Source organism: Epinephelus moara, chromosome 13 (assembly GCF_006386435.1).
Source record: "Epinephelus moara isolate mb chromosome 13, YSFRI_EMoa_1.0, whole genome shotgun sequence".
NCBI lineage: Eukaryota > Metazoa > Chordata > Actinopteri > Perciformes > Serranidae > Epinephelus > Epinephelus moara.
Window position 1 is genome coordinate 18,338,706 of NC_065518.1, and position 12,517 is coordinate 18,351,222.

Sequence of the window (12,517 nt, forward strand, 5' to 3'; positions counted from 1 at the left end):
CTCTCGCCGTTTGCACACGGGAGTCAGTGTCGTTAAGTGATTTTGTCATAAACCTTTGGTAATGTAAACCTACGTGACACTCGTGGCTCGACAAATACTACATATATGTGAATGTGCGATAGTTCTGGTATCATAACAGCCTGTCACAGGTTACAGCGTGATGATTAGAGGAGAAATGGCAGAGCATAAAAGTCCAGGTGGAAAAAACAACAACTCAATTACTAGAAATTTTTGCTAAAAGAGAAGGAACTCACCTGTTGATTTATATATATAGATCCCAGGGTACATTTTTTGTATCTGGGATCTGTTTAAATGTGTAATTTGTGGTAGATTTTATTTTGTTAAACTATTAATATTGTCTACTCTGATAATCTGAATCTCACTTTGAGTTACTGTTTACAAACTTAACTGTTTTTACTGAATATCTGAAATTGTTTCTTTACTAATTTCTCATATTGTCAAGAATGTTGTTATCCCAAAAATACCCTTAAATATTGTGGTATCGTTTTAGGGCCATATCGCCCACCCTTAGCTGGAGCATTTATGGGTATGGTGGAGTGGAGAGGATTAGAGTAGGAGAAAATATAATCTGGGGCGCAAAACAAAAAAATTTGCAAGATTTTTTTAGCCATGTTGTTTATTCTTGTTGATTTCTCATTTGTTTATTGTTTTGAGGGGGAGGGGGGCACCAGGGGAAGCTTGCCCTGGGTGCTGAATGTACTGGGTGCAGCACTGGGTGACCTTGTGGTGAACCCACAGAGGGTTTGGCAGTGTGAACAATAACATAACTTACTTTAAGCAAATACTCTGATGCTCCCAGGCCAAAATCTCATGAGTCAAAGTTGTGATTCAGTTTGACAAATGTCCTAAAACTTCAATGTTTTGACTTCATAGTTAGAACCATATCATAAGTTTGACTCCATTTGACGTCAAAATTATAAGCCACACACACAGTTTCAAATTTACTTGTGATACATAAAGACGTCTGTCAGCCCAAATGTGTGTGAGCTGAGTTTTGGTTGGCTCAGTCCTCCTCTGCCTCCCTCTGCTATGGGCGTACACGTTGGGTAATGTTATAGTTGTCCCACAGCTGAGGTGGTCTGGGTTCAGTTCTGCCCCCCTGTGGGTAAAGTAACCACCGCATGGGAGTTAGTCTCCTGCCACCAAGGTTAGTCATTAACCTTGTCTTCCCAGTCACTCAGGCCACCGAAGAAAACGGACAGCGCTCTGTCCAAGGCATGCTGCCGCTCGGCCGTCTGATCTTACCATGGGCGACTGTAACCACTGCACACCCGGCCGGGCTTTGTCCGTAGAGGACGGCATCACCGTCGTGTTCCACAAAGTTGACAGCCATAGCACGAACTGCAAAGACGACCGCGACGACGACGACGACGACAACGGCGATGATGAACGGACGGCAGAGAGGATTCACTTGCAGAGTAACTGCCGTGTGTCGTGGGAAAACGACGGTGATGCCGCCGAGGGAGAAGCGGGAGGACGCGAGGATTCGCCGGAAGGCAGCGAGGAGAAAACGCTCTGTCCGCTGGTGTGTTGCGTCAGAAGCGGGCTCGCATCCCGAGACGGAAGCGCAAGTGAAGGTAGAAGAGCGCACGCACTTAGACAGTTAAAACTAAAGTGATAACATGTCTGTCCATCCTCACATCACTTGTGTGTAAACTTTGTGATGGGAAGACGACACAGAAATACAGTTGTAAAGCAACCAAAGGAACCAATGGCTTCCTGCGTGACAGCCTCACGTTATACAACCGTGTAACGTCATGTACTGTCAGTTAAAGCGGGTGCTGATATCACGTGGAGGCTATTAGCCTATTAGCTGCGATTTGTTGAAAGTCACTACACATTTTTTACACACTTCTTTTTTATTGCTGGCACAAATGACATATTTCATAATGAGCTTTACGTCACAGTTAATCTGGTCCCCACTGATGTGAGCTGAGAAATCATTTTAAATTATGGTTTTAATGGTCCTTTTATGGTTGTTTATTATTTCCTGAATAAACAGCAATAAGTGATGGTGGTCCTTATCTTTTAATTCTGCCTAATAACAAGTATGATGCACATAAGGATAAGCTGTTGTAAGCCATCTTAACATTTACATCACCCTTAAAGAGGAAGGATGACTGTGCACTTTTCAAAGGGCCACTCTAGGACCATCACACCTGTAGTATTTGATAGATAGATAGATAGATAGATAGATAGATAGGTAGGTGGATGAATAAATATATAGATTCATAGATATATAGAAGATAGAGAGATGGATAGGTTCATAGGTAGATAGACAGCTAGATAGATTCATAGATGAATAGGTTCATGAATCAATAGATAGGTTCATAGATAGATAGACAGATAGATATATAGAAAGGGTCATAGATAGATTTATAAATAGAAATATAGATTCATAGATATATAGGTGATAGAGAGATGGATCATAGGTTCACAGGTAGATAGACAGATAGATAGATTCATAGACGAATAGGTTCATGGATCAATAGATAGGTTCATAGATGATAGATAGATAAGTAGATTTGTAGATAGGTTCGTGGATAGATAGATAGATAGATGGATAGATGGATCATAGGTAGACAGATAGATTAAAAAATGAATAGGTTCATGGATCGATAAATAGGTTCATAGATAGATAGATAGATTCATAGATGATAGATAGATAGATAGATAGATAGATAGATAGATAGATAGATAGATAGATAAGTTCATAGATAGATGGATGGATGGATTGATAGATAGATATATAGGTTCATAGATAGACTAATAAATAGATCCGTGGTTTGACCCAGGGGAAATTGCAATGGTAATCATTCAAGGTTTTTTGTGATCTCTTGGGGCAACCAAATAACATATTAAAAGTATAAAAAATTCAGGGCTCAAAATTTGGGGCCATTATGGTCTCTCAAAGAAGTGCATATCTCTGCTTCTGAACACAATTTTTTCATATAATTTATGTCTACACATTAGTTTTTTTGGATGTGTTTTCCCCCCACATATAACCATCAGATATGACCTGTTCTGAATGTATATGTGTGATTAGGGGGTGCCCTTTTTCTGAATTCAAACAAAATCAATAAAATTAGGTTATAAAGCATATTATCAATTTCCTGCATATACAAATGTGTTCGTCCATGAAAACACACACACTCTGTTTCTCCACGTCAACCCAACCCTTCACCTCCCCTGCACAACAATTCCCTATTTAAATCCTAAACTTGCAATGAATGATGACGTTATAGATACTAAATAGAGAATAATTTATGCCCAGTTTAGATGCGGACACACCCATAGGAGCAGTGTGGTGCAACCTGTAAGTGGAAAAGTTGGCAAAAAAAAAACAGTTGTTGTGTAGTAGTACCTCTAATGTAGGTCAGTCATCAGTATATCCTCTTGAAAAGTGTGTTCTTGGAAAGATTGACCCCAAAAACTTTGGAAAAGACACCAAATATGTTTGATAGGTGTACAGAGACCCTCCAATATTAACATCATTTCACCCAAACCATGTCTCTGTAAAATGTAGAAATTTTTCTTTTGAGCTTGAAAATAGAACATTATACTAAATCCATGAAGGTATACTTTTAATATATGATGCAGGAGGGTAATAGGACCATTAAAACTAAGAAACATTACTATTGCAATTCCTACTGGGATGGACTCTGTCTTAAGTTATATTGACTGGACTATATGTTCCGCCTGGCTCTAGGGACACTAAATCAATGCCCAGACGGAGTTTGGCTTTGTCTTGGAAGCTTACAAGGAAGTGAGAAATGCCCTTTCTTTACCCTTTGCACCTGATGAAAAATGATGTCACGGAGCACTTGAGGAAGAAAGACCGACACTAGTACTAGGAGTGGTGGAGGAAGTATTCTGATCCTTTACTGAAATAAAAGTACTAATACCACACTGTAGAAATACACTGTTACCAGTAAAAGTCCTGCATTGAAAATGTTATTTAAGTAAAAGTACACCGCCGGCCACTTTATTAGGTACACCTTGGTAGTACCAGGTTGGACCCCATTTGCCCTCAGAACTGTCTTAATTCTTCGTGGTATAGATTCAACAAGGTGCTGGAAACATTCCTCAGAGATTTTGGTCCATATTGACATGATAGCATTACACAGTAGCTGCAGATTTGTCTGTGCCACATCCATGATGTGAATCTCCCGTTCCACCACATCCCAAAGGTGCTCTATTGGATTGAGATCTGGTGACTGTGGAGGCCATTGGAGTACAGTGAACTCATTGTAATGTTCAAGAAACCAGTTTGAGATGATTTGAGCTTTGTGACATGGTGCGTTATCCTGCTGGAAGTAGCCATCAGAAGATGGGTACACTGTGGTCATAAAGGGATGGACACGGTCAGCAACAATACTCAGGTAGGCTGTGGTGTTTAAACCATGCTCAGTTGGTACTAAGGGGCCCAAAGTGTGCCAAGAAAATATCCCCCACACCATTACACCACCACCACCAGCCTGAACCGTTGATACAAGGCAGGATGGATCCATGCTTTCATGTTGTTAACACTAAATTCTGACCCTACCATCTGAATGTCGCAGCAGTAGCAGCAATCCAGACATTTTTCCAATCCTCTATTGTCCAATTTTGGTGAGCCTGTGTGAATTGTAGCCTCAGTTTCCTGTTGTTAGCTGACAGGAGTGGCACCTGGTGTGGTCTTCTGCTGCTGAAGGTTCGACGTGTATTTCATTCAGAGATTATCATCTGCATACCTTGATTGTAACGTATGGTTATTTCAGATATAGTTTCAGTCACTGGATATTTTCTCTTTGTCGGACCATCCTCTATAAACCCTAGAGATGGTTGTGTGTGAAAATCTGAAACACTCAGACCAGCCCATCTGGCACCAACAACCATGCCACGTTCAAGGTCACTTAAATCAACTTTCTTCCCCATTCTGATGCTCACTTTGAACTTCAGCAGGTCGTCTTGACCATACCTACATGCCTAAATGCAGTGAGTTGCTGCCATGTGATTGGCTGATTAGCTACTTGCGTTAACAAGCAGTTGAATAGGTATACCTAATAAGTGGCTGGGGAGTGTATATACCTATAAATAAATTAAAATATAATTAAATATAAAAATATAAAATATCGCAATGCTATGCTGTATCAATTTTTTGCCCCCATCCTTATATAATGTGATACAAAATTCTGTCGTCCAAGTCAAATCTGAAAAGTGTAATGCTGTAATACTAATGCAGTAATGTAACACTGTGATAATCTCTCTGTCTGTGCCTACGAGGCATTATATTATAGCTAAGAATAAAAAAAGAGAAGTTTTTGGCTCGGTGCAAGGTTGAGAAAACAAATGCCCTATATCATTGGTAAATGAAAGTAGACCACACATTGTGGACAAATACAAAGGAAGATGTCTGAGAGACCTCAGGTTGGAATTTAATCTCCACAAGCATATCAGTTTGTTGTTCCACAGGCAGGGTTTGCAAACACGACACCGCTGTCTTGTGCAAATCTTTTGTTTGTGGTTTTTCAACCGAGTTTCGCACCCGGGCCACATGGAGTTCAATAACACACTTTAAACTTCCCTGCTCCACCCTGCAGTTACTGTATCAACGTAAGCTTGACACAGTAAACAATGTTTTTATTTTTTTATTTCTGTTAAATGAAATGTGAAATAGTGATATCGTTCTCAGGGCGCCTTCCTCTCTTTTTTCTCTGCTTCCATACCCTCCTGCTCGTTCTTTGACTCTCTCCTTTTGTTCTTTTTCTCTTTTTCGCAGATTCGGAGACACCAAAGAAATGTTCAGGTCTTGGTTTGTTTTATGCGTTCCTGTCCACGGTTTTCTTCTCCATCATTGCCCTCTTGGTGAAAACCATCCAGGGAATCCACGCCATAGAGATCAGCGCCATACGCTGCTTCTTCCAGATACTCTTTACTATGCCATTGCTCATCTACCACAAGTAAGCACCAAGGAGAAACTCAAACATTTAGATTTCTACAGGTAGATCAGATGTCGGTATGTTTGGTCTGGGCCTTAAGGCAGTAAAAGTTTAATCCCAGGTTTAAGATTTACACTCAAACAGTCTTTCTTTCAAACCAATAATTTATAAGTTGTGATTAGATTAAGTGCATAAGCTGAAAACTGCTGTATTTTTTTTGCCCTGTCTGAATCAGTTAGGAATGGCTGCCTAAACGCTGCAGGGATAACGTTAGCTTGTAGGTTGTGTTGCTTCTTGCCTTCATCTAGTTCCACCATTTGACACACTTGGCTGGTATTGGCGTAAATGAGTTGACATATTTGCAATGACGTAACCTACTGTTTGTGTAGCAGATATGCGACATACAGAATTTTTTTTAAATTCAGCACTCGCCATCGCCCAACGCCATTGAAACTGGGTTGGCTTTAGATGCCAGACCTGCAGCACCTGTACTTGTAATATTACTCAATGCATTAGTTGATGACGTGACTCCATCAGCACACCTTAAATCTCACTGTGATAACTTTGACCATTACTTTAGTATTTATTGTCTCTCTTGGATGACATACACTTTTAGGACGCATTCACACTGGCGCTATTTGGTCCACTTTAAACGAACCCTGGTCCGCTTCCACGGACAGTGCGGTTCGTTTGGTAAGGTGTGTACGCTCATTGGAACGCTGGTGCGGACCAAACGAGCAAACCCTGGTCCGCTTGAAAACTGGGGGTCTTGGTTCAATTGCAAGTGAACCCTGGTGTGGTTCACTTACAGTGGGAAATGCAAAAGAACTATCCAGCGAACCAAAGAGAGGAAGTGACGTAGAGCGCAGATTTTGGGAAAAAAAAAAAAAAGCCAACAGCGCGAACCAGGAGAAGCAGAGGTAAAAAAAAGAAAAGGTTGGGAAATGTCTCGTGGGCAGATGTGGAGTAGTGAGGAGGTACAGGCGCTTATTGATATATGGTAAGAGGACTATATATTGCAGTTGCTTGTGGCTACCCACAATGGATTTCAGTTTTCGGTCCTGGCCAATCGATGAGCTGGGTTTTCTTCTTCTTCATGCTTTTTTGCTTCCTGGTCATTAGTTGTTTCGGGCAGTACTGCCCCCAAACAAGCAGCTGTTGTAACTGCGTGGCGTTGTCCAGGCAGTTTGGTCCGCTTTAAAAAGTGTAGTGAGAAAGTGAACCGAACCAAATGAAGGTGTGAAACTTTTTCTGCATTCCCGCCCAATCGAACCGAGTCCCCCGGACTATCCTGGTGTGAATGCGCCCCTAGTAATGAGTGGATCTTAAAGATATTCTAATCCTCAACTGGAGAAAGAAAAGCGTCGAGGAGCATTGTTCCTGTGGGCAACACTAAACCCCTGAGCTTACCTGAGAGGGACTAAATGCACAAACCCGATATTTTTTGAATATCCCATGGAGAGAGACTCTCAATTGCAGCCTGTTCTATTTTGTTCTGAAAATGTCGGCGTGCAGCCTCATTCTGTGGATGATAAACGAGATGCAGACTTCCCTCTGTATCACTTGTAATGAGGAAATACAGTGAGTGCTGGACGGAGCAGTGAGTGACAACACCCCCGCCCAGGTTTAAGGGTACTGTTTGCAGTGGAAACACTAAACAGACTTAAGTTCTTGGTTCCGTTTCTGAAGGGTTCCAAAGGTACCATACTGAAAGTTTTTGGTGGAATCGGGGCTATTGTGACCCCAAAAATCCAAAGTTAAATGTCTTTGAAAATTCCCAAAGACTGCCACCAGTGCTTCTATTCATTCATTTACCTATTCATCCATCCATCCATCCACACGTCCTCTACATTCCCCTTTGTTTTTACTTTAATTCATACCGAACTCTCTACCTCTCCTTCAGCCCAATCCGTTCATCTGTCCGTCACTGTCATCTCCACATTACTTATCCATCTATCCATCCATCCACCCATCCTGTCATTTGTCATCCCTCAGCTCACTCCGCTGCTCAATTTGTCACCATCCCTCCTCGTCTAAAATTCAGTTTATTACTTCCTCTGTCAGTCCGTCTAATCATCCATCCATCAAGCCATTCATTCATCCATCATCCTCATATCTCTGCTCCTCCAGGACAGGTTTCCTCGGTCCCAGAGATAAGCGTGTATATCTGGTGCTTCGGGGTTTCATTGGCTCCAATGCCATGATCCTGCTCTTCTATGCTGTTCAGCAGATGCCGCTAGCGGACGCCACGGTCATCATGTTCAGGTAGGAGCTTAATTGATTGTGGATTAGCGGAGATTATACTAATACAAAGGGATTCTATTCTCCCTGAATTGTATGACTGCCACCTTTTTTTGTGCTAATCTTCCTCACGTGCTCATTCTTTCACACTTTTTAACATTTGAACTAATTCTGCTTAATTTTGTCTCTCATGAAAGATCTAAGATAAATGTGTGAGACAATAATCAACACTTTTCTCAGATTACCTGAATGTTTTATTCATTTAATAGTACCCATGCATGTATTACTAAAACTCTCTTGTCTGTCAGTAATCCAGTCTTTACCTCCATCCTGGCCTGGATCTTCCTGAAGGAGAGATGTACAATCTGGGACTGTGTCTTCACTGTTTTCACCATCACTGGAGTCATCCTCATCGCCCGACCGCCGTTCCTCTTCGGCGAGGACCGACGTGGCATCGAGGGCAACTACACTAACCACATCAAGGGGACTATCGCTGCCTTTGCAGGTGATACGATTCATAAACTTAGCGTTTATATAGCAGTTAAGTTTCTCTGACTGTGATAGGGAGGTAAAATCGTTCAGGAGGAAATATGATGCTCAGTCTCCTGGCATGTCTCTCCGTCAGGATTACCATGGCAACTGGGGGAATTCAGTGTGCTACAGCTATGTCCCCATGGCACGTCAGGGTCAGATGAGAGATACAGTCTTTCCAGTTAGTTGTGGTTCTTCTCTAGGGAGTCTCCTTGCATTCGTGTTTGAGTTTTCCCACTAGCTGGAATCATTAGTCTATCATCAAAGTCATGATCCCTCACTGGCTTCCCCCCCTGCAAACAATTTGTCGTATATTTCTGTCAAATCGGCCTGATAGAAATTGAATGCTGGCTTTGAAGTGCTAAGAGCTTTTCATTTTGCACCACCTAAGTGTCCCAAATGAAGATCGACCAATAAATTAGGAGCTTCACTTTGTAGTTAACCTTTCTTTTCACCACCACAGTCAGGTATCTTTACAGCACACTAACTGAGGAGCCTCACTTGTGATTAATCTCACAATCCTCTCCACCTTCATTCATAAATTACCCACCTTTCACGCCAAATGTGTGAGTGAAAAGCTGTTATTTTCGATGAGGAGTGTATCTGTGATTCACTCAGCAGAGGTGTTGATTTCCCTGATTTTCTGTGTTTTCTAGGCGCAACTAAAACGAACCAAAGCCCCCAAAATAGACCTCCAAATAAGCAGACCTCCACAGCACATGTCAACACATGTAAATGTATTCTGGCATTGACAGAAGGTGGATGTCATGACACCAGCAGTTTCGCTGTAGAGAAAAACTGAGGATTTTTTTTATATGTGCATTTGTAAATTCCAAGAGTTGAGAGGTTTAGTAAGAAATCTGAAGCATTGCAGAAAATACCAGAGTAGGAGAAAAGTGCAGGTGGAATTGACAGACTTTAATGGCCGTAACCAGTAATCCTATCAGAGCTTTAATTCTCTGCCAGAACCTGATTGGGCCTGACTCACCAGGCTGAAATTTCTCAAAATTTCCCAGGGCTTAAATCAGTTTTGCTCCAATTTCCCAGCAGTTTTTATTTTTTATTTTTAAATGCAGCACTCGTAGTCTTTGTAAAGTCATAAATAATGTAGGCAGTGGGCTGTTTTGCCAGTAACTCATCTCATCTCCTGTCCCTCATCAATGGGATATGTTATTCAATCTCTATTTATTATACACTCACCAGTCACTTTATTAGGTACACCTTGCTAGTACCAGGTTGGACCCCTTTTGCCTTCAGAACTGCCTTAATTCTTGGTGTCATAGATTCAACAAGGTGCTGGAAACATTCCTTAGAGACTGTGGTCCATATTGACATGATAGCATCACACAGTTGCTGCAGATTTGTCGGCTGCACGTCCATGATGCCAATCTCCCGTTCTACCACACCCCAAAGGTGCTCTATTGGATTGAGATCTGGTGACTGTGAAGGCCATTGGAGCCTGTGTGAATTGTAGCCTCAGTTTCCTGTTGTTAGCTGACAGGAGTGGCACCTGGTGTGGTCTTCTGCTGCTGTAGCCCATCTGCTTCAAGGTTGGACGTGTTGTTGGTCTTCTGCAGACCTTGGTTGTAACCAGTGATTATTTGAGTTACTGTTGCCTTTCTATCATCTTGAACCAGTCTGGCCATTCTCCTCTGATCTCTGGCATCAGCAAGGCATTTTCACCCAGAGAACTGCTGATTAGTTATTTGCAGTGTGCCTAATAAAGTGGCTGGTGAGTGTATATGGCATATGACAAGTTTTTTGGATGTGCCGAACATTAATCAGGAGAAGGCACAGGTTGGAGATTGTGTCTCAAATGTCTGTTAATGCACTGAAAAGACTTTAGTTGACTTTAGGTTGTCATAAATGTTTAAATATTTTTTTAAAAATACATATATTTTACAGTGAAAATGATTTTTTTTCTTAAAATCAGGCTCAGGCCCAAAACTGCTGCAAAGGTTCAGGCTCGAACAGAAACTGTGCGGGTTCCTGTCAGGTCTTTGGGCCCGCAGCTCGATCATAACTCTAAATCCTATAAATATAAATCGTCACCAGAGGATTCTCTAACAAGTTTAACTTAATTAGCTCAAATAATTCTACAAGGAGGAGGTCTGTAGCTATGAAGCGCTAGATTAAATATGTATTTTATTTGTCCTTTAGGTCTCATATGTTTTTTTAATGGTTTATACATTGAGTGCTGTATTCATTCAGTCTTTCATTTTCTATTTATCCATAGGAGCCATTGCAGCTGCCTTCACATTTGTTGTCCTTCGCAAGATGGGGAAGAGCGTCCATTACTACCTCTCTGTCTGGTACTATGCTGTCATCGGGTTCATCGAGTGCGTCATCACTGTATCCGTCCTTGGGGAGTGGAAAATCCCATTCTGCGGCCGCGATCGCTGGCTGCTGATGCTGATTGCTGTTCTGGGTATCGCCGGCCAGACCTTCCTCACAAAGGCCCTGCAGATTGAGAAGGCTGGACCTGTGGCCCTGATGAGGACTATCGATGTGGTGCTGGCGTTCATCTTCCAATTTATTTTCCTCAACCGTGCACCGACCTGGTGGAGCCTCGGAGGGGCGCTGTGCGTAGTGGTGAGCACAAGTGGAGTAGCACTTCGAAAGTGGTACGTCAACTCTCACAAGAGCTGAGAAGGAGGAGCGACACAGAATACTGTGGCATAACTATTTATTCTTTTTTTTTCACTATCATATGTTCTTGATTTATTCTGTATTTTACTTGTTACTTAAATGCAAACCCTTGAGGAGGTCTAAGCTTTTTGGAGAGTTGAAAGCAGGAATATAGAAAGATAATTTAGTAGGAGTCAGTTATGAGTTTATGATTGAATTCAAAATTGAATTATGTGCATCTATACACGTTGATTCCTGAGAGTCAACCTGTGGAACTTATTGTTATGCATTTATTTTTGTGTAAATGAGCACTAGAGGAAATAGGAGAAAGGAAAAACTGTTGCTGCCCCCAAACCATATCCGGCTCCCTGGAGCCTGAGCAGCTAAATAAGTATTCAACACAGATTTCCTGTTTTGTCCTTAATATATACATAACATAAATGGGACTGAAAGTAGAATTTTGCCATAGTGAAGCAGTCCTCAGTTCCATTTTCCCTTTATTGTACTGTAACCTGAGTGAAATAGCCAAAGAGAGAGGTTTACTGCTTTGGGACCATTCGTACTGTGTCACATAACTTGGTAATAATAATAGAGTGAATTAAAAGTAAACTACATATTAGTATGTACTAGGCGCTATCAAATGGGCATCTGCAAAAAGTACTTAAAGGGACAGTTCATCTCAAAATCAAAAGTACATATTTGTCCTCTTAACTGGAGTGCTATATATTATCTAGATTGTTTTGGTGTGAGTTGTCAAGTGTTGAAGATACCGGCCGTAGAGATGTCTGCCTTCTCTTGAATATAATGGAACTACATGTCACTCGACTTGTGGTGCTGAAAGTGCCAAAAAAACTCAACAGCAATGTCTCATGAACTGGTTACTGAAGATAATCCACAGACCTTGTTGTGAGCAGTTTCATGTAGGAACTATCTTCTACAGAACTACACCCGCCAAATGTATGACCGCGCAGAAGGAAGCATGCATCTACTGAAGGACAAGAGAAGTAGGGATGCACCGAAATGAAAATTTGTGGCCGAAGCCGAAGCCGAATATTATTAAACGCTTGGCCGAATACCGAGTACCGAATACTGAATATCATTGTTTAGTTTTTCATTAGTTTTTGCAGATGAACCCCCTCCAGATTAGTGTTGTCACGGTACCAAAATTGGGACCC

General features: G+C 41.6%; 1 protein-coding gene across 1 annotated transcript; it reads left to right on the top strand.

Moving 5' to 3' along the window:
- Window positions 1-659: 659 nt before the first annotated feature.
- Window positions 660-12,511, top strand: slc35g1 (solute carrier family 35 member G1). Its single transcript, XM_050060438.1, has 5 exons — window positions 660-1,598; window positions 5,783-5,963; window positions 8,073-8,207; window positions 8,492-8,688; window positions 10,951-12,511. The coding sequence occupies exons 1-5, from the start codon at window positions 1,268-1,270 to the stop codon at window positions 11,361-11,363; spliced, it is 1,257 nt and encodes a 418-aa protein (XP_049916395.1). The 5' UTR covers window positions 660-1,267; the 3' UTR covers window positions 11,364-12,511.
- Window positions 12,512-12,517: the final 6 nt, after the last annotated feature.

Excerpts from the sequence above, each read along its gene's own strand:
- slc35g1 (XM_050060438.1), top strand. The coding sequence starts at position 1,268 with ATGGGCGACTGTAACCACTGCACACCCGGCCGGGCTTTGTCCGTAGAG. Across the intron at positions 1,599-5,782 it reads AGACGGAAGCGCAAGTGAAG|ATTCGGAGACACCAAAGAAA; the intron begins GTAGAAGAGCGC and ends TCTTTTTCGCAG. Across the intron at positions 8,689-10,950 it reads GACTATCGCTGCCTTTGCAG|GAGCCATTGCAGCTGCCTTC; the intron begins GTGATACGATTC and ends ATTTATCCATAG.